At 45.8% G+C, this 17,939-nt stretch overlaps 4 protein-coding genes across 5 annotated transcripts; 2 read left to right on the top strand and 2 right to left on the bottom strand.

The window, feature by feature from the left end:
* The first annotated feature begins 3,107 nt into the window (after window positions 1-3,107).
* On the top strand, window positions 3,108-4,290 carry LOC147959336 (uncharacterized). Its single transcript, XM_087532607.1, has 2 exons — window positions 3,108-3,555; window positions 3,716-4,290. The coding sequence occupies exons 1-2, from the start codon at window positions 3,108-3,110 to the stop codon at window positions 4,288-4,290; spliced, it is 1,023 nt and encodes a 340-aa protein (XP_087388733.1).
* Window positions 4,291-9,049: 4,759 nt separating this feature from the next.
* LOC125522129 (Haloacid dehalogenase-like hydrolase (HAD) superfamily protein) lies at window positions 9,050-11,685 on the bottom strand. 2 transcript variants are annotated; one of them, XM_048687204.2, is made up of 7 exons: window positions 11,332-11,685; window positions 11,003-11,072; window positions 10,746-10,905; window positions 10,471-10,552; window positions 10,031-10,247; window positions 9,727-9,791; window positions 9,050-9,476 (listed from the first exon to the last, which is right to left on the bottom strand). In XM_048687204.2, exons 1-7 carry the CDS (start codon window positions 11,404-11,406, stop codon window positions 9,222-9,224), a joined length of 924 nt encoding a protein of 307 aa, XP_048543161.1. In that variant the 5' UTR covers window positions 11,407-11,685; the 3' UTR covers window positions 9,050-9,221. The 2 variants fall into 2 exon arrangements, with proteins under 2 accessions (XP_048543161.1, XP_087393444.1); XM_087537318.1 differs by having other exon boundaries at window positions 11,003-11,219; window positions 11,332-11,667.
* Window positions 11,686-11,915: 230 nt separating this feature from the next.
* On the bottom strand, window positions 11,916-13,492 carry LOC125522130 (large ribosomal subunit protein uL30y). The gene is made up of 4 exons (XM_048687205.2): window positions 13,101-13,492; window positions 12,871-13,008; window positions 12,664-12,766; window positions 11,916-12,279 (listed from the first exon to the last, which is right to left on the bottom strand). Exons 1-4 carry the CDS (start codon window positions 13,388-13,390, stop codon window positions 12,064-12,066), a joined length of 747 nt encoding a protein of 248 aa, XP_048543162.1. The 5' UTR covers window positions 13,391-13,492; the 3' UTR covers window positions 11,916-12,063.
* Window positions 13,493-13,644: 152 nt separating this feature from the next.
* LOC125522128 (methionine aminopeptidase 2B) lies at window positions 13,645-17,737 on the top strand. Its single transcript, XM_048687203.2, has 13 exons — window positions 13,645-13,892; window positions 14,072-14,178; window positions 14,671-14,788; window positions 14,930-14,972; window positions 15,055-15,162; window positions 15,358-15,457; window positions 15,560-15,705; window positions 15,779-15,870; window positions 16,009-16,103; window positions 16,557-16,653; window positions 16,742-16,885; window positions 17,084-17,301; window positions 17,387-17,737. The coding sequence occupies exons 2-13, from the start codon at window positions 14,104-14,106 to the stop codon at window positions 17,495-17,497; spliced, it is 1,347 nt and encodes a 448-aa protein (XP_048543160.1). The 5' UTR covers window positions 13,645-13,892; window positions 14,072-14,103; the 3' UTR covers window positions 17,498-17,737.
* The last annotated feature ends 202 nt before the right edge of the window (window positions 17,738-17,939 follow it).

Raw genomic sequence — 17,939 nt, 5'->3', positions numbered from 1 at the left:
GGCCGCGACGAGCGGCTAGATCCTGCCGGCGAGGATCAAAACCGTAGCGGCGGCGAGGAATAAACCCTAGCGAACGGGATAAATATCGAACCGAAAATAGCCCTGAAATTCATACCGAGAATACCCTCGAAATATTTGGAAGGAAAAATCAGATCGGTTCGAAATATATTTTTTCTCCCAAAAATGCCCCTCGGGGTCTCATATAATACACGTGACATCAGTGTATTGCATCGGATCTGAACCGTCGAATTCGCTCCGACGGACGGTTCATATCGTCCGGATGCACTGTAAAATAATTCTTATTATAAACTTAGGCGGCAGCAGACATGGCCGTATCTAAGGTTAACAATAATGATGCTATATCGTGCGCATCACTCGGGTAACTGCTTTCCTGAAAGCGTTCTGATTAACAAGTAGTATAAGTGCTACTAGTGGCAGAAGATGGATCCGGGAAGAATACAAGACTGACGTACTGACTTGACTGCATGAGCACGAGCCATCAATGACGACACGTACAAATGCTGGAGCAGATGGGGCTTGCAGGATGATTATGGGTTCCCTACTCTCTCTCTCTCTCCAAAGAAATATCGTGGTAGTCACCACCCAGCACTGCAGGCTTGACTGACTTCCACGGGTTGTCAATGCAGCACCACCCTCTCGCGTCCACCGACGGTCCCAACTCCCAAACGCTGTTGGCAATCAAGCAGCTAGCCTAGCCTAGCCTAGCAGGTCAATGGAGTCAGTCAACACACATATAATTGTGGGCAAACCAAACGGACTAAAAGAAGCCTGCCTGCTTCTTGATTGTTGCCTACTATAACACCTGACCTGACCTCACTCTATTGAAACCCTTTCGTTTATTCTTGACCGCTTTTATAAACCGTGTACCAGAAAGGGGATGAGGGCAGTTAGTCGATCAGTATTTGTTGACGGCCAGATCACTCTTTCTTTCTTTTTTTTCTTTCTTTCTTGTACTAGTATTTTCTTTTCATTTTGAGTAGTTCAGTTATTGACTGGATGAGAAAAGAGTTTTATATAGAATTTGCTTTCTCCAAGGGCGAGGTGAGGTGAGCGAGGTTACATCATGGCGCCATGCATGCGCTGCCAACCGCTACTCCCTAGAATTCCATCGCCTTGCTTCCACCCTTGTCTTGGAAGCGTTGACGACGACAAGCACACCAGTGCCAGATTCGCACACGCACATCATATGGAAAATATGAAGACGACGGGCGACGGGGCCGGATTCGGCTTGTCTGCTCCCTTTCCGTGCTGTCACCTCATTCAATGGCTGTTTTTTTTCTTTTTTTTTTCTAATCTAATCATCTCCTTCCCTGATTTTAAGGGATGGGACCAGACCTTATTTTGTTCCAATCAAATCAAGCCACGTATGCGGGAGTACGAATGGGCACACGGGAGGGGAGCAGGCAAGTCTCGTCCGACGAGGCCAGCCTTTACAAGTCAACAGACGTTATTTCAGACTAGATTTTTTTCTTTCCAAAAGAGAGAATATCTATTTCAAAGTAGATAGATAGGCGTGGATGGGGACTTGCCGGGTGGCGTGTTTGGCGCATGATCTTTGATCTTGCGTCTATGGATGTTGGTAACAGCTTTATTCATATGAATGTTTTACACAACTTCAATTCCAGCGCGCGACCTTATCCTGTTTGAGTGCGTCCGTTTAAAATAGAACGGACGAATATCGCCGCCCTACGCGCGACCTCAAACAGACAAATGTTTGGATCCCATCCATTTTCGACCCATCCCCGGCTCAAATTTGCGCCGAGTTTGGGGTGAAACGGACATCGGGCGGACGGGCTCGACACACGCCATTGCCCCCCCGTGGCCCGCCTGTCGGGGACACTAGCAGTACCTTCGTTTCCAACGCCTCCACCCCCTCTCCCCGCCCCACCCCGCCGTCGGCGCCGCCACTATTCTCCGTCCGCCTCCTCTCTGCGCACCCTCCCGACCGTCCATACCAAACCACGTCTCGACATGGCCGTCATCACGCCCGCGCTTTCGCCGTAGTTTTGGCCGTCGATTGGAGAAGATTTGGCCGTCGCCGTCGTGGCCGGTGGCAGAGGGGATACGACTGCCGGCGACGTACCACGGCGGCCAGGGCAGCTTCCACGAGTGCTCCAGAGCGGCTAGTAGCCGGCCGCCAACCACCCCTGCTGCATCGAGGTGATCATCACGGCCTCTTTGCCACCACGACTGCAAGGTGTTCGACACTTTGCCCACAAAGGTATGGACAGTGGAGATGAATTTTTCTTCCACCACTTCATTTATTCATCGGACGATTCATCGTCGGATGATGAAGATCTTGTGGTGGTTGCACTGGTCGTTCACGACCACATTGAACGGCAGCTTCCGACGAGTGCTCCAGAGCGGCCAGTAGCCGGCCGCCAACCACCCCTGCTGTGTCGAGGTGATCATCGCGGCCTCTTTGCCACCATGACTGCAAGGTGTTCGACACTTTGCCCACAAAGGTATGGACAGTGGAGATGAATTTTTCTTCTACCACTTCATTTATTCATCGGACGATTTGTCGTCGGATGATAAAGATCTTGTGGTGGCTGCACTGGTCGTTCACGACCACATTGAACGGCAGCTTCCGACGAGTGCTTCAAAGCGGCCAGTAGCCGGCCGCCAACCACCCCTGCTGCATCGAGGTGATCATCACGGCCTCTTTGCCACCACGACTGCAAGGTGTACGACACTTTGCCCACGAAGGTATGGACAGTGGAGATGAATTTTTCTTCCACCACTTCATTTATTCATCGGACGATTCATCGTCGGATGATGAAGATCTTGTGGTGGTTGCACTGGTCGTTCACGACCACATTGAACGGCAGCTTCCGACGAGTGCTCCAGAGCGGCCAGTAGCCGGCCGCCAACCACCCCTGCTGTGTCGAGGTGATCATCGCGGCCTCTTTGCCACCATGACTGCAAGGTGTTCGACACTTTGCCCACAAAGGTATGGACAGTGGAGATGAATTTTTCTTCCACCACTTCATTATTCATCGGACGATTCGTCGTCTGATGATGAAGATCTTGTGGTGGCTGCACTGATCGTTCACGACCACATTGAACGTCATCTTCCTCGGTACATGGGGTCACTCCCTGGGCATGCTCCCAACCTGAACCGCAACAGGGAGAGAGGCCACGCCCTGCTCTATGCCGATTACTTTGCGAACACCCCACTCTTCAAGCCGGATAAATTCCGTCGTCATTTTCGTATGGCAAGGCATGTGTTCAATCGTATCCGAGAGGGAGTGGTTGCTCATGACCCATACTTCGAGTGCAAGACGGATGCCCTTGACAAGCTTGGATTCTCCTCTTACCAGAAATGCACCGTGGCCATCCTCATGCTTGCATATGGAATTCCAGGCGATCTGGTGGATGAGTATATGCGTATGAGTGATCCCACATGTCTGCTGTCACTGTACAAGTTTTGCAAGGCCGTGGTGGCAGTGTTTGGCCCTGAGTACTTGAGGCAGCCAACTGCCGCTGATACAGAGAGATTGTTGGCGACCAACGCAGCTAGAGGCTTTTCAGGCATGCTTGGCAGCATCGATTTGTATGCACTGGGAGTGGAAGAACTGTCCATTTGCTTGGCAGGGCCAGCACAAGGGGCATGTCAAAGCGTGCACTGTCATATTAGAAGCGGTGGCTTCGCAGGATCTTTGGATATGGCATTCTTTCTTCTGCATGGCAGGTTCTCACAATGATATCAACGTGCTGCAGCGTTCTTCAGTCTTCGCAAGGCTTGCAGAAGGCCACTCCTCACCTGTCAACTTTGAGATCAACGGCCACCAGTACAACAAGGGATACTATCTAGCTGATGGTATATATTCTCAATGGTCAACTTTTGTGAAGACAATCTTGAACCTCCAAGGTGCGAAGAGAAAGAGATTTGCTCAGATGCAAGAGAGTGCTAGAAAGGATGTAGAACGTGCTTTTGGTGTGCTTCAACCCCGACGGGGTATCATTCGAAACCCTGCATTGACATGGGATGAAGGGAAGCTTTGGGGGGTGATGACTGCTTGTGTGATCATGCACAACATGATCGTCGAGGACGAGTGTGATGACAAGATCTTCGACCAAGGATTTGATTATCAAGGTGAAAATGGTGAGCCCCTGCACCAAGAACCGGCCACGTTTGAACAGTTTGTCCAATTTCATCGTGAACTGCGTGATTGGCACACTCATTTGGATCTTCAAAACTTGGTTGAGCACGTGTGGAGTCACATTGGCAACCAATGGATATATTGGTTCATCATGTTCATTTAAGACAATTTTGATTTGGTTGTAATATTATTTTATTAAAGACAATTTCGATTGGGTTGTAAAACTATTTTTATTTTCAGACAATTAATATTTCAACGTGCAAAATTATTTTGATATGCATATATGGGCATTTTTGGCCGTGGCGGACAGGATTGGGCCAAAAGATGCGGTCGCGCGCTAGGCGCACGGCCACCGCATCCCAGGACAGGCCCGGACACGACCTCATTGCCCTACCCAAATGGATAGAATCCGGACAAAGTGGACGTCCGTTTGTGATCGTGCGGTGGAGTTGGACTATGTGCTCTTTCCCGTGTGATGGTTTATGATCCTGCTCATGAGGAATTCAAGATGGATTTTCTTACTGAATTGACTTCCTTATTCCTTATGTAGTAAGATGGTGACTCCTTACCTTACAGGGGGAGGGGTTGACTTTTATATATTTTAGTTCTGCTAAAGCACATCTAGATGTGCCATAAGTATTGCACATCTAAATTATATGTTCTTGATCTTATGCGGAGATTCGTGCGATTTTTTTTTCATTTCTTGATTGAGTCACTTAGATATGTAATAACTAGGGCACATCTAGACACATCTATCTTTAGAGATATGCAGTGAGAAAAATAAGCAAGTTGCTATGTCTCGTGACTCTGATATTTTTAATTCTATTATTCATTCTTATAACTTAGAGAGAGATTCATTTTTCGATAAAGGGCGATTTTATTATCTCAGAATGTAGCATCAAGGGGATACAAAACATTATGAGTAACATCCGGCCTCTGCATAACTGAGATGCACACAGGCAAATCCAAAAGTCTGACAAAAAATATGAAATATAAACCGACATATCGGCAACAGTAAAGTCCTATAGACTGACACTATGCCTATGTCGAAGGTGGTGGTGGATCGATCCGGAGGTTATGCTGCCACCCATGTTGGGAAAAAACCTCCGAAGTCACCTGCTCCAACCGCGTACACACCGCCTTGAACAGCGATTGGTGCTCCGATCGTTGTAGCATAGACCACGTATGAAGCGAGTGCATACAACGGAAAATAACCTGCAGAGGAGAAGCATTTTTTCCATTAAAAACCAAATTGTTTCTACATAGCCAGAGCGACCAAATTAAGGCGTACACTCCCACCCTTATAAGCGCTTTAAACCTATTTGGAATACCGTCCAACCAGTGACCAAATATATTGGCAACACTTGTGGGCGGATATAAATTTGACGTTATTTGGATGATTGACCACGTAGAACGTGCAAACTTGCATTGGAAAAAGAGGTGTTTGATTGTCTCGTCATGAGTACAAAAACAACACTTCGTACTCCCTGGCCAGTTGCGTCGTGCGAGGTTGTCTTTGGTCAACACAACTCCCTTACGAAGATACCACATGAAAATTTTCACTTTTAGTGGAATCTTGGACTTCCAAATTTTCTTGTTATTACTCACTGGTACCTCAGAATGTATGAGCGCACGGTACATAGAGTCTACTGTAAAAGACCCTGATGTAGTAAGGTTCCAGCGAAACACATCTCGACCTTGTGTCAGGTTAATCGAATCCAACCGGGACAAAAGATTATGCCATGACATAAGTCTGGGGCCAATCAAATCCCGCCTAAACGAAATGTTCGGCGGGGATGAACTGAGCACGTGCGCAATAGTGTTGTTCTTATCGCGAGCAATGTTATATAAGGCTGGATATTGCTCTCTGAGACTGGCATTGCCTAGCCAGATGTCTTCCCAGAATCGAATCTCCGACCCGTCTTTTATCGCGAAAGACCCAAAGCGAAAGAGATGTTTCTTTGCCACCATTAGGCCAACCCAGAAGTGCGAGTCACCAGGTTTCCAATATGCCTGGGACACTGCCTTTTGGCCTAGATACTTGTTGCGCAACATGGTTTGCCAAACACCATCCTCAGTAAAAAGTTTGAACAACCATTTACTGAGCAAGGCCTCATTCTTGACCTGTAGGTCATGAATTCCAAGGCCGCCTTGGTCTTTTGGCCTACAAACCATGCTCCATTTGGTCAACCGATATTTTTTCTTTTCTCCATCTCCTTGCCAAAAAAACCTGGATCTAAAATAATCCAATCTTTGCAGGACCCCCTTTTGGGAGTTGGAAGAAAGAAAGCATATAGAGAACCATATTTGTGAGAACGGAGTTAATCAAAACCAGCCGTCCTCCAACTGAGAGCAGCTTGCCTTTCCAACTGCTCAATCGTTTCTCTAGACGCTCCTCTACATGCTTCCACTCCGCAATGGTGAGACGCCGATAGTGGATCGGTATTCCCAAATATTTAATCGGAAATTGGCCATGTGCGTAACCAAAGAGGTCAGCATAATCGGCAACCGCCTCAACGGCTTCTCCAAAGCAGAAAAGTTCACTTTTATGGAAGTTAATTTTGAGACCCGACATTTTCTCAAACGCTGAGAGCAAGAGTTTTAGGTTTCGAGCCTTGTCTAGGTCATGTTCCATAAAAAGAATTGTGTCATCGGCGTATTGCAGAATAGAGAGGCCACCATCCACAAGATGTGACACTACTCCTTCTATCTGGCCGTCCTGCTTAGCACGCTCAATCAGAATAGCCAACATGTAAGCAACAATGTTTAGGGGCATGTATACTTGGTCTAAAAAGCAACAGAACCCCACCCTGGAGAAATTAGATAGAATCCTTATGCCTCCAGCCTAGATACATCTTTTCCCTTTAGTGCATGTTGTTAAGTTAGTAAGGGAGTTGTCTGCTCACAATCCTTTGGTTTTGAACTATGGGGTGCAGCTTTCAGGGGATAACAAGACCAGAGGCTTTGGTTTGATTTGGCTTGGTGTTAAAAACAGTGTTCCTTCCCCTTGTTAATAAAAAAAGAAGAAAAGAACTTGAGTAGGAGCTGCTGGTCCTAGAAAGTTTAGAAGAGCTTACTCCTTTAGATGTGGAGGCTTATAATTGTAAAGTGGAAATTCTAATTGAACTCCATGAGCTATATGTTGAGGAGGAGCTACATTAGATTCAGAGTGCTAACAGGGACGAAACTAGAAAAAGTGGGCACTGGTGTCAACCGCTTCCCAGGCTAAGCCGCTAGCAGAAATTATAGTGGTGCAACAACATAGATAATGGCCGAGAGCGATATAAAAAGCAACAATATGCAGTTGATATTATTATTACATCTAAAAAAATCATACCGAGTAGCGAGTATTGGCTGAGCAAAGTCATAAAATAACACTTCTTTACATATTCCGGAAATAATAGGCAAAAGGATGACTTTGGAACGTTTCATTTGTAACTTTCTGTAAAGGATGAACAAAAGAACATATTATATTCACAACAATAGTAAGAAAGAAATAGTGCAAAAAATAAGTATCGTTAAGAAAAAAAATAAAGTGATAAGAGACTCACATTTCATAACTTTCCTTCTCGATCTTTCATCTTCTTAAATAGATCAATCACATCGTCATTTGTTATTGTAGAAAATATGTCTTTCTCCACATAGCAAATCAAGTGCTGGTCTAACTGGCCTTGAAGGCCCTGCCACATTACTATCTAGTGCTGGTCGTTTCCCTTTCAACAAAAATTTATCCATATCTTCCTGGTCCTGGGAAATCAAAGAAAATAAACTAAAAAAATTACTTAGCCAATAGCCATGATGAAATCAATGCACCTGTAGAATCGTAGTCTGTAGACAGTCTAGAGATCGAGAGGCGAGAGAGAAGGTGCAAATTACCTGGGATTGGAAGAGCCAACACTTGCAAATTAAAGATTATGCACTGGCGGACGGTCAGCCGATGTCAACATTCACCCGATGAAACGGTGTCGAGTTCGCCGTTGTTCGTCGCCGATTCGCTGCGGCGGCTGCGGAATTAGGATTCGAGATGAGGAGGCGAAGAGACGAGGGCGTCTGTCTGTTTGCGTACACGTACAACAGCCGGGTAGCGTACATCGATTAATTGATACATAGTGCGTACGCATTGGGCCTGGCCTTGTATCGTTGTTTGCTGCCGCAGGCTGTTGATTTCTTTTAGAACTTAATGGATTTTATGGGCTAAGGCTTTAGGGATTAGCTGGTCTGCTGCTGGGCTGGGGTCAATGGAATTTTTGAACTGGGGTCATATGCAGTTTTTGTTAATACTATTAGCTGAAAAGCCAGAAGGCACTGGTGTCAATTGACACCAGTGAATACATGGGAGCTCCGTCCCTGAGTGCTAATGAGAGACGGTTATTACAAGGGGATAATCACTGACTATTTTCTTCGAGTTGCTAATGGTAAAAAAACATTTATTTGTAGGTTCCTTTGAACAGGTTGAATAAAGTTGAGCATGGTTCCCTAAAAAAAATCCATTACTCCATAATTTGAAGATCATTCTCTTGAAGAGCAACTGAACTATTTATCTGCAGAACATGTGAATGATGCCATCGCCGTTTGTCTTTGTCATGTTTCAGTGCTAAAGAATGCCATCCCCACCGTCTCCAGTCGTTTGCTCCTCGAGACTACAGAGTCCTAGCAAGTTGCAACTCCGGTTTGTGCAAGGATGCCCACGATCCTAGCGCCCACCTGAAGACTCAAACGATTGGATCATTACGACGTAGCCAACTAACAAGTGGCATTGCCTCTGCCAGAATCAGAAGACTTTAACCTCCAGATCAAAGCATCAAGCCAGCTTCCCAGCATAGTATGTTGTACACCGCCTGGGTTCTGGAGCATAATTTAACAATGCATATAAATATTTCACAGAGGATGTTTCCTCCACACACGATTGCATGCAGTTCCTATCAATCAAATCAACAGATATTTTATTTCCGGAAAATGCATAACGCTAATAATTTAGTGCGGCACTGAAACCACCTCCACGATCTTGATGCTCACTTTGACAACTGAAAAGAGCATCGTTATCCAAGGCCGCAATCCCGTTTAAACGGTGTGCCTGAATCTAAACCGTGTTTTCTACCATGAAAATGAAGGCAAAATGTAAGATGGGTATGAGCTATGCTTGCAACACAACGCACTGACGGCATCATCTCCAGCAGTTTCTCCAAATTCACCGAGTCCAAGTTCATCCGCATGGATCCCTCCAGTGATGAATGCAGATGCCATTCCGGCTCCATTTGCGCCTTTGATGTCGTGGTGCAGCGAATCACCTACGGTGATACATTCGTGTGCTTCAACACCTGCTAGGGACATTGCTGATGTATAGATAACCTGAGAAAGCAGCAACAAAGTCAGTACCTGGCGAGAGCCGAGGGACAGTTTCCCACGCAAAAACTTAAATACAGAAAGGGTGATCCTAGAGAAGTCTGTCAAATCAAGTAGGAGTAATAAAGTGCAGTTGCAATCACAAGTTCACAATCCTGTGGGCCATCATAGCGTGAATGCCATTTCAATTATGTATTATGTTTAAGTTGTTGAATCAGTCGTTTAGTCTACAAAGAGTAGACATGTCATGCATTACCTTATCAGGCTTCCCCATCCATTTTACTTCACCACCAAGACTCTCGTATTTTGCTGCCAGAGTGCCTAAAAGAGAAACATTATATTACCACCATCAGTTGGCACTGTAAAAGATGGCCATACTTCTAACATATCTCTTTTTGAAGAAGAAAAGAAGAAAAATATCTCATGAATCAGAAATAAAGAATGTCCAAATTTATAGTGTAGGATAGGCAAGCAGATACATTCATGAGTTAAAACAACTCTGCTACCTGGTAATGGTTAAACAATCAACATGGCATCAGATATGAAAATCATTAACCCACCAGGCATGACACGCAGGTTTCGAGCTTCAACAGTGACATAATCTGGATTAGCTACCACCATTGGAAGTCGCTTTTGTATACCAAGCACTAGAATCTGCTCAAGCTCCTCAAGACTTTTCGAAAGTGGATCACCAGAAGGTAAACCAAGGGCTTCAGTACCATGGGCTAGTATAAACTCTGCATCGTCAACATTGTTCACAACTTGCAAACCAAGTCCCTAATAGGAGAAAACAAGAAATCATTTGACATGGAATCTTGTAAAAGTGCCTCATAAGTAAGAATGCTTTTTGATATCACATTCTTGTCATTATTAATACTTCTTCATACATGTTAGATGACCTCAGCCATTTGGCAGGAATATATGAGTATGCCACGCCAAATTCAATGCTAATATTCCTTAGAAGAAACAACTGCCAGAGAAAAACAACAGAAGAACAAACCTCCAGAGAAATTGCACCTCGATTGCCCCATGTCAGATGGATACATTTCCTTCCCAGAGCTGCAAACCATGGGTCATCCCTCCTGCGTTTACGAAACCAAATCAGAAGTTTATCTTAAGTTTCTGAGCTACACCAAATAACCACAGAAGTTTATCTTAAGTTTCTGGCCCTTTCAGTCTAGATAGTGTCTAGATCGTGTGTAACCCCATAAAACCCTTACCGGTGAACATTCAAAAAAAAAAACCACAGAAGAAATATCAGCATAAAAGGCTTACTTGTCAAGGTACTGATGGGTGAGTTCCCCGCTCGTGATCGCCCCGAGGAAACAAGACGTGTCAAACCCAAGGCTCTGCAGCTTCTCCATGGTTACAGACGACCGCCTCGAGGAATTGCTGATTATCACCATCTTGGCGCCATTCCCAGCGAGCTTCTCCACTGAAACATCCATGCCTCACTTGGCTATCATATCACATTGCAGCACAAAGATGCAGCAGTAAACTGAAGATAAATTACGATGTGTGGACCAACATACATGCCAAAATGGCGCCGGGGTAGGGTTTCTTCCCGTCATGAAGAACGCCGAACTGGTCCAGGAACCATGCCTGCCAGACAAACTCGGCTGTGAACAAATCATAGCAGCAGAGGCAAATGGTATTGGCACTCCTAGCGATAGAAACGACCAGATGTCATTGGCAGAGGAACCAGCTATTCCCCAATTTCTAGCTGAAGTTCCGCAGACAGCATGAACCCTATGCGTAATTTCGTTATCTGAATTAGCAGCGCAATACCAATTCAGGGGATGAGCAAAACGAGAGGCGATTCCGTGTGAGGAGGGTGGGGGCGCGTGGTCGGGGAGCTTGCCTTGAAGCGGCCGGACTCGGCGAGGGGTCGGATCCCGGCCAGCCTCTCGAACACCGGCGTCGGCGCCGATGACATCCTCGTCGCCGCCGCCGCGCGACGAGAGCACTTGCTGCTGCGGTAGGTGGAGGCCTGGAGGGTGATGGGCTGTGGGAGAGTGGACACGAGCAGGCAGAGGCGATGGAGGAGCTTGTTCGGAAGGGTAAGGCAACGAGGACGCCAAGCAACCAGGCAGTGGCTGGGCCGAGTAGCAGCCAACGAGCGGCATATACGCCGCGTGACTGCGGCGTCTCGCCGGCCGCCACGGACATCGTAACAGTGGACACGGATGCAGGCTCGCTGTTTGCAACATTCTTCTTTCTATGACACCGATGCAGTCAGTACTGCGCAATGAATAATTCCCGTCAGACAGAATAGTATTCTCAAATCTGGCAAAATCGCTCAGGTTTTGTTGCAATATAATCCAACTTCACGTAGTATGAACTACTCAGGCTAGTCTGTCCGTGCAAGTAAACAATGTAAACAGCTAGTTTCAGCAAAGCACGTCAGATCGATCACGAAGATCAGAGCACGCACACGACACGGGGTGAAGAACAGTTTCTGCTATTTCGTGATTTGATCCCAAACACTCGGGCAGGGTTTCCAAAACAAAGGTACATTCAGCTATGCTATTAAAAAACCGACAAGGTAATAACGGGTCCATTGCTTGTTTGAGGGCGCAAGTTGTAGACTGCCTCAGTTCAGCTTCTCTAGTAGCTCGTTGATCTTGTCCCCGCGGTTGCCCGAGTCGCCGCCATCCTTGAAGGGTTTCTTCTTCATCTGCAGCCTCCTCTCCGGACACTTGAGCTTGAAGGGCATGAGAAAGCTCGCCGTTTCTCTGAAGTGCGGCCCGACCGTGGAGATTTCGTGCACGACGTCTTCCAAACATATGACGCCGTGTTCTCCAAGAGCCTGTTTTTCGAGAACCACATACAATGATCACAAAGTGTACATTACAAAATCATCATGAGAGATAATCCAGAGAATAGTTTTGCAGCAGAAATGCGCGTAGCAGTGATGAAGATACAATTAACCTAACTGAAGTGTTTTAGTGTGTCAAATTTGGCGCATCCGAGTCTGGAATACATTGTTATTGGTCCAGAATTGAACCCTGAAGGTATTCAAATTTGTTAGCAATTGTGGAACTGGCTAGATAAAATTAACAGGCACAGATCACTGGTATGCCTTGCTGAGTACTTCCTATGCTTATTATTAGGTTGCCGGTAGGCATGTCAAAGCTTTACTTGAATCGAATGCCTGAACCTCAATCTTCAGACTATGTCATAGAAATTATACCTTTTCGATTAGATCATTGCTGGTCAGGGGGAAAGGCTCCTTGTCGAAATATCCGCGACCCTTCTTGTAAATAAGCTCCTTCACATTCTTCAAATTGGGGAACCTACCGTGACACCAATTAACAACATTCAATCACTGTAAACTACTAGTACAGAACTGGCAAAACAAGCCACACAATGGAGAAAAATATTTCCATTCAGTTATTACCCATAGGTGACGAAAGGTCCAACAGCAGCAAGCCTCTTGAGGTTTGCCTCGGTGGCCTTGAGGAACACGCCGGTGAGGACCTGGGTCAGCCGCAGCCTGGCCAAGATCTTCCTGATTTGCGGGTGCAAGTCCGCAGTGCTGCAATCACACGCAAAAAATCCGATGTTAATAGTCGCGAGGTACCATCAGCAAGCCAGAGAGGTGGATGCTTCAGGTAGGTAGGCACTGACCCTGGGATGCGGATGGCGAAGAGCAGCTTGGCGTCGATGGCCTCGGCGGGGCGCAGCTTCCGGACCTTGAGGCGCGTGCGCATCCGCAGGAAGTCGAGCTCCTTGTTGCGGAACTCCTTGACGAAGTCCTCGGGGCGCTTGATGGCGCCCTTGGCGTCGTGGCGGCGGCGCTGCCTCTTGGCCGCCTTGCGCTCCCGGTTCTTGGTGGCCCACTCCTCGTTGTCCTTCCTCTTCTTGAGGACCGTCTCCCGCACGAACGGCAGCTGCTGCGTCCCCTCCTCCTCCGCCATGGCCGGCGGCGCGGGGCTCTCCTGGCGCGTGGTGGCTAGGCGGCGGCGGAGGCGAACGGGGGGCGGCGGTCGGGGAGGGTTTGGGAAGAGGCTTGACGATATTTCGCTGCTGGGGTCTTAAGGTCTTGCAGTCCTTAGTGGGCTGGGCTTAAGGGCCGACCATACGATACTTACTGGGTTCGAATTTGAGGAAGCCCAGTTGGGTGAGAACAGGAATATTTTTGGCAGGTGCTTGTCCGTCCTCCCCGTTCCGTTTGGGGTCGGGTCGCAGTCGTACAAAACCTTCTTTGCTCTCGTTCGTGGTCCAAGCCTAACCCTAGCCGTCACCCCCTTTCTTCCTCGCACGCGAACCCTCCCGGCAGATATCAGCCGGGCGCTAGGGGGGCGGAGGGAGACGTCCGTCGCGAGCTTCCTGCGCGCTCTTCTCTCCCCTGTGACCCCGCTGCCGACGGCCGCCGCGCGCGCGGAAGGTTCTCCTCCCCGCGGACCCCCCCCATAAAAGGTACAGTACTGTAGTTTATGTTCGTGCTGCCGGTGATCTCGCAAAGGACTCAAATCGGATTGTGTAATAGGATTTCCACCCTTCTAATCTAATAAGAAAGGGTGATAAGTTTGCTGTCTTACGTAATTTATCCTCGGATGGATGGATTGGTGCTTATGATGTTCGTTCTGCTCATTCAGGTTTTGAGATTTATTAGGAATATATATAAAATATGGCTGGGGGTAGCACGGATGCAGCAACCAAGGAGATGGAGGCATTGCATGTTGGGCAAACCAAGGAAACAGATGTAAGTGCTGTGCTGTAGAAGTTTTTTTTTTACTCTGAGTTGAACCGTGTTGGGCATATTTTTCACTTATGTTGGGCATATTTTTCACTTATGTTGGTCATGGAAAAAATGTTGGGGAAGAACAAAAAACAAACAAGCTATTGACCAATATTATTCTGCTTTGCAGAACTGGTATTCACCACAAGTTGATAACTGCGTGTTGTTTCTTGCCATAGTTGCTTTTTTATTGCCTCATTGGTAAACTTGGTCCCACAGTGTAGTTTTAACTGAGTTCTCTTCATTGCTGTTATGGACCTCTGACCACATGCCATGACTAGCCTTAGCATGCCTCAGTTATAAAGTGATATGTGATTACAACAGTCCTACAACTGATGCCAACTACTGTGGTTACATGGATTGCTGAACCTCACATGTCATCCTTCTCTTGGATGATCCTTGCAATGCTGTATATTATTTCTTTGATGGTAAATAACCTTCCCGTTTTTGCTGCAGGAGATTCTGAAAAAGGCGTCAGATAGCAATGGCGGGGCTCCCGAAGCTCAGTCCCCACCACCACCAGCAGATGATGATGACGCACAAGTGGATGGTCCATCTGAAGGTGGAGCAGGAGGTGACAACTCTAATTTGCAAGATCTCATTTCTGTGTTTCTCATAGAGCTGGACCAGTGGATCTCTTGCTATTCTTGTTAGCATTTGGAAACTGGGACATGAATCATGTGATTAATTTTATTGTTGTGTGTCGAATGTATAGCTTCAGCGGCTGCGAAGAAGAAAAAGAAGAAAAGCAAGGCCAAGTGAGTTCTATTATTCAGTCGAACAATTAATGTTCTTGTTTGGTTGCTCTATTTTACGAGCATTTCACGTGTTCTCTTGTAGAAAGAAGAAGGACCCCCTTCAGCAGACAGATCCTCCATCAATCCCTGTGGATGAGCTTTTCCCTTCAGGAGATTTTCCTGAGGGAGAAATCCAGGAATACAAGGATGAGTAAGTATTGAATCATAGGAATACGGTGTTTTTTACCTTCATAAAACAGGCAAAGGTTAAAATTGCATGGATAATCTTATAACTTCTTAAAACGATACAGAAATAGTATTTTGTTTCATTTGTCGCTAATGAAGGATTCTGCAAAATAATAATTATCTTTTGTTTTGTACATTACTCATGTTATTTGCTCTTCAGTAATTTATGGAGAACAACTAGTGAAGAAAAGAGGGAACAGGAACGACTACAAAAACCAATGTACAATTCTGTTCGCCGAGCTGCAGAAGTCCATCGACAGGTTTAGAATATTCTAGCCTACTAGCCTCTATTATTTTTTCCAGCTTCATTTTATCTGTATCTTTGGTTGGTGCATCTCTACAATGTAAATATGGCTTGCTAGGTACGAAAGTACATGAGGAGCATTATAAAGCCTGGAATGCTAATGATGGAACTATGCGAGACTTTGGAAAACATGGTTCGGAAACTTATCAAGGAGAATGGACTGCAAGCTGGCATTGCCTTTCCAACAGGATGCTCGTTGAATTGGTACGGTATTGCTCTAGAGTGCTTCCTAGTACTGCGTCCCCTTCTCACATTGACGGAAGAATTTTTTGCTTAGGGTCGCAGCTCACTGGACTCCAAATTCTGGTGATAAAACTGTACTACAATATGATGATGTGATGAAGCTGGATTTTGGGACACATATCGATGGTATGTCTGTTTTATTACTTTGTTCGGTTCTTTCTTCAATGATCTTGGTGTATACTTGTTAATGTTTTGTCCTTGCAAGTCCGACTTCATGATATTCATAATTCATGAAAACTAACATGATAATGTGATTTTTCCCAGGGCACATAGTTGATTGTGCATTTACCGTCGCATTTAATCCCATGTTTGATCCGTTGCTGCAAGCAACGAGAGATGCCACAAATACTGGAATCAAGGTAATTCTACATACTTCGTTTACTCGGTACATTTTAACTCAAAATGGACTCATATACTACCAAATGAATGCTTCCCATAAGCAGCTTTGCTCATAGTATTTCTGATAGCAGCTCTACTCTTTGGAAGAACACAGTGATAGGTTGTCGTTAAAGCTTGTGCTTTTGATTACCTTTTGTAGTGTCTGTTTCAGCGTGCTGTCATTTCTCCAGCTTTTTATATAGTGCTTTGTTTGGGTCTGATCTGAGTTTCGTTTTTCACCTGTTAATGATCTGATGTATGGATGTTTGAAATCATATCCCCTAAGTCATGTCTATTGTTTGCTATGTACTCCCTCCGTCCCAAAATAAGTGTCAACTTTTGTACTAACTCTAGTACAAAGTTGTACCAAGGCTGAGACACTTATTTTGGGATGGAGGGAGTACTTAATAATGTTTATTTATCCTTCATTTCAGGAAGCTGGAATAGATGCACGGCTTTGTGATGTCGGTGCTGCAATCCAAGAAGTCATGGAGTCATATGAGGTTGAAATTAATGGGAAAGTTTTCCAAGGTATGTGTAGTTTTTTTCTTTCCCATTCTGCACTAGTAGAATTGTAGTGACAGCATGATGATTTAATGGCTTCTTTGTTTTGCGGCAGTAAAAAGTGTGCGAAACCTCAATGGACACAGCATTGGACCATACCAAATCCATGCTGGTAAATCAGTCCCAATTGTAAAAGGCGGAGAGCAAACTAAAATGGAGGAGGGTGAATTTTATGCCATTGAAACTTTTGGGTCTACAGGTATGTCACTATAGAGCTTGAACTCGTAGGCCCACTAAGAAGTCATTTTCATCGCATTAGTAATACACTAAGTACGTACTTCCTCTGTCCGTACAAGTACTCGCATGGCCTTCTTGGCTTTACAATCGATGTCCGTTTTCCCTACTCTCTTCAAATTTTGGACAGTTTTACATTTCATAAGCTCCATTTTGTTTGCAGGAAAGGGATTTGTGAGGGAGGACTTGGAATGCAGTCATTACATGAAGAACTTTGATGTTGGGCATGTACCGTTGAGGGTAGCAAAAGCCAAGCAGCTACTGGGGACAATCAACAACAACTTTGGAACACTTGCATTTTGCCGCCGGTACTTGGACCGCATCGGCGAGACCAAGTATCTCATGGCACTGAAAAATCTATGTGATGTTGGCATTGTTCAGGTATATGTGAGATAGAATGCCATCATTTCCATCCGAATGTCTTATCATGGACATGGTTACTCACGGTTTCATGACCTGTTTGCAGCCGTACCCGCCATTGTGCGATGTGAGGGGAAGCTATGTGTCCCAGTTTGAGCACACCATTTTGCTCCGGCCAACCTGTAAAGAAGTCATATCCAGAGGCGACGACTACTGATTGGGGCTGCGGCTCCTGTCTGTACCTGTCGCCTGCAGCGATTAGTGTTTTACCATCTTGGGTGACCTGTGTTCGTTATTATGGATCAAATGGCACATCAGAATCAGACAAATAATGCGGTTACATTGCACCCTTTTGTTTTCTGAGTTTAAAATTTGTGGAAACTGGTTTGTAAGAATTGCTACCGTGTTGTATTACTTGATCCCTCTATAAAGAGTACTTCCTGGAGATTTTTTATCATTAGCGTGAGCACATCAATTTCTGTGACAAGTAATTTAGGACAGAGGGAGTACATGCTTATACGTGGAGGGATGAAAATCATTTACCAGCTGTAGAAAAAGGAGAATCGTCCCACTGGTCACCACACAGAGTACTAGTAGTTTTCGTCCCCGACATGGAACCCTAATTGAAGTCCACATACTACTAGACTGGATAGTACTTC

Source organism: Triticum urartu, chromosome 7A (genome assembly GCF_056163025.1).
Source record: "Triticum urartu cultivar PI428250 chromosome 7A, HENAU_Tu73, whole genome shotgun sequence".
Lineage (NCBI taxonomy): Eukaryota > Viridiplantae > Streptophyta > Magnoliopsida > Poales > Poaceae > Triticum > Triticum urartu.
Note: the sequence above shows the minus strand (reverse complement) of the source record. Positions and strands in the feature narration are given on the sequence as shown.

Coding starts and splice junctions, on each gene's coding strand:
- LOC125522129 (XM_048687204.2), bottom strand. CDS start 11,406: ATGTCATCGGCGCCGACGCCGGTGTTCGAGAGGCTGGCCGGGATCCGA. Junction 11,073..11,331: donor CCGAGTCCGGCCGCTTCAAG/GCAAGCTCCCCG, acceptor TTTGTCTGGCAG/GCATGGTTCCTGGACCAGTT. Junction 9,792..10,030: donor AAACCTGCGTGTCATGCCTG/GTGGGTTAATGA, acceptor TTTCTCTTTTAG/GCACTCTGGCAGCAAAATAC.
- LOC125522128 (XM_048687203.2), top strand. CDS start 14,104: ATGGCTGGGGGTAGCACGGATGCAGCAACCAAGGAGATGGAGGCATTG. Junction 14,789..14,929: donor ATCTGAAGGTGGAGCAGGAG/GTGACAACTCTA, acceptor TCGAATGTATAG/CTTCAGCGGCTGCGAAGAAG. Junction 15,871..16,008: donor TTTTGGGACACATATCGATG/GTATGTCTGTTT, acceptor GATTTTTCCCAG/GGCACATAGTTGATTGTGCA.
- LOC125522130 (XM_048687205.2), bottom strand. CDS start 13,390: ATGGCGGAGGAGGAGGGGACGCAGCAGCTGCCGTTCGTGCGGGAGACG. Junction 12,767..12,870: donor GGACCTTTCGTCACCTATGG/GTAATAACTGAA, acceptor GTGTCACGGTAG/GTTCCCCAATTTGAAGAATG. Junction 12,280..12,663: donor GCAATGATCTAATCGAAAAG/GTATAATTTCTA, acceptor CTCGAAAAACAG/GCTCTTGGAGAACACGGCGT.
- LOC147959336 (XM_087532607.1), top strand. CDS start 3,108: ATGGGGTCACTCCCTGGGCATGCTCCCAACCTGAACCGCAACAGGGAG. Junction 3,556..3,715: donor CGCAGCTAGAGGCTTTTCAG/GCATGCTTGGCA, acceptor TCTGCATGGCAG/GTTCTCACAATGATATCAAC.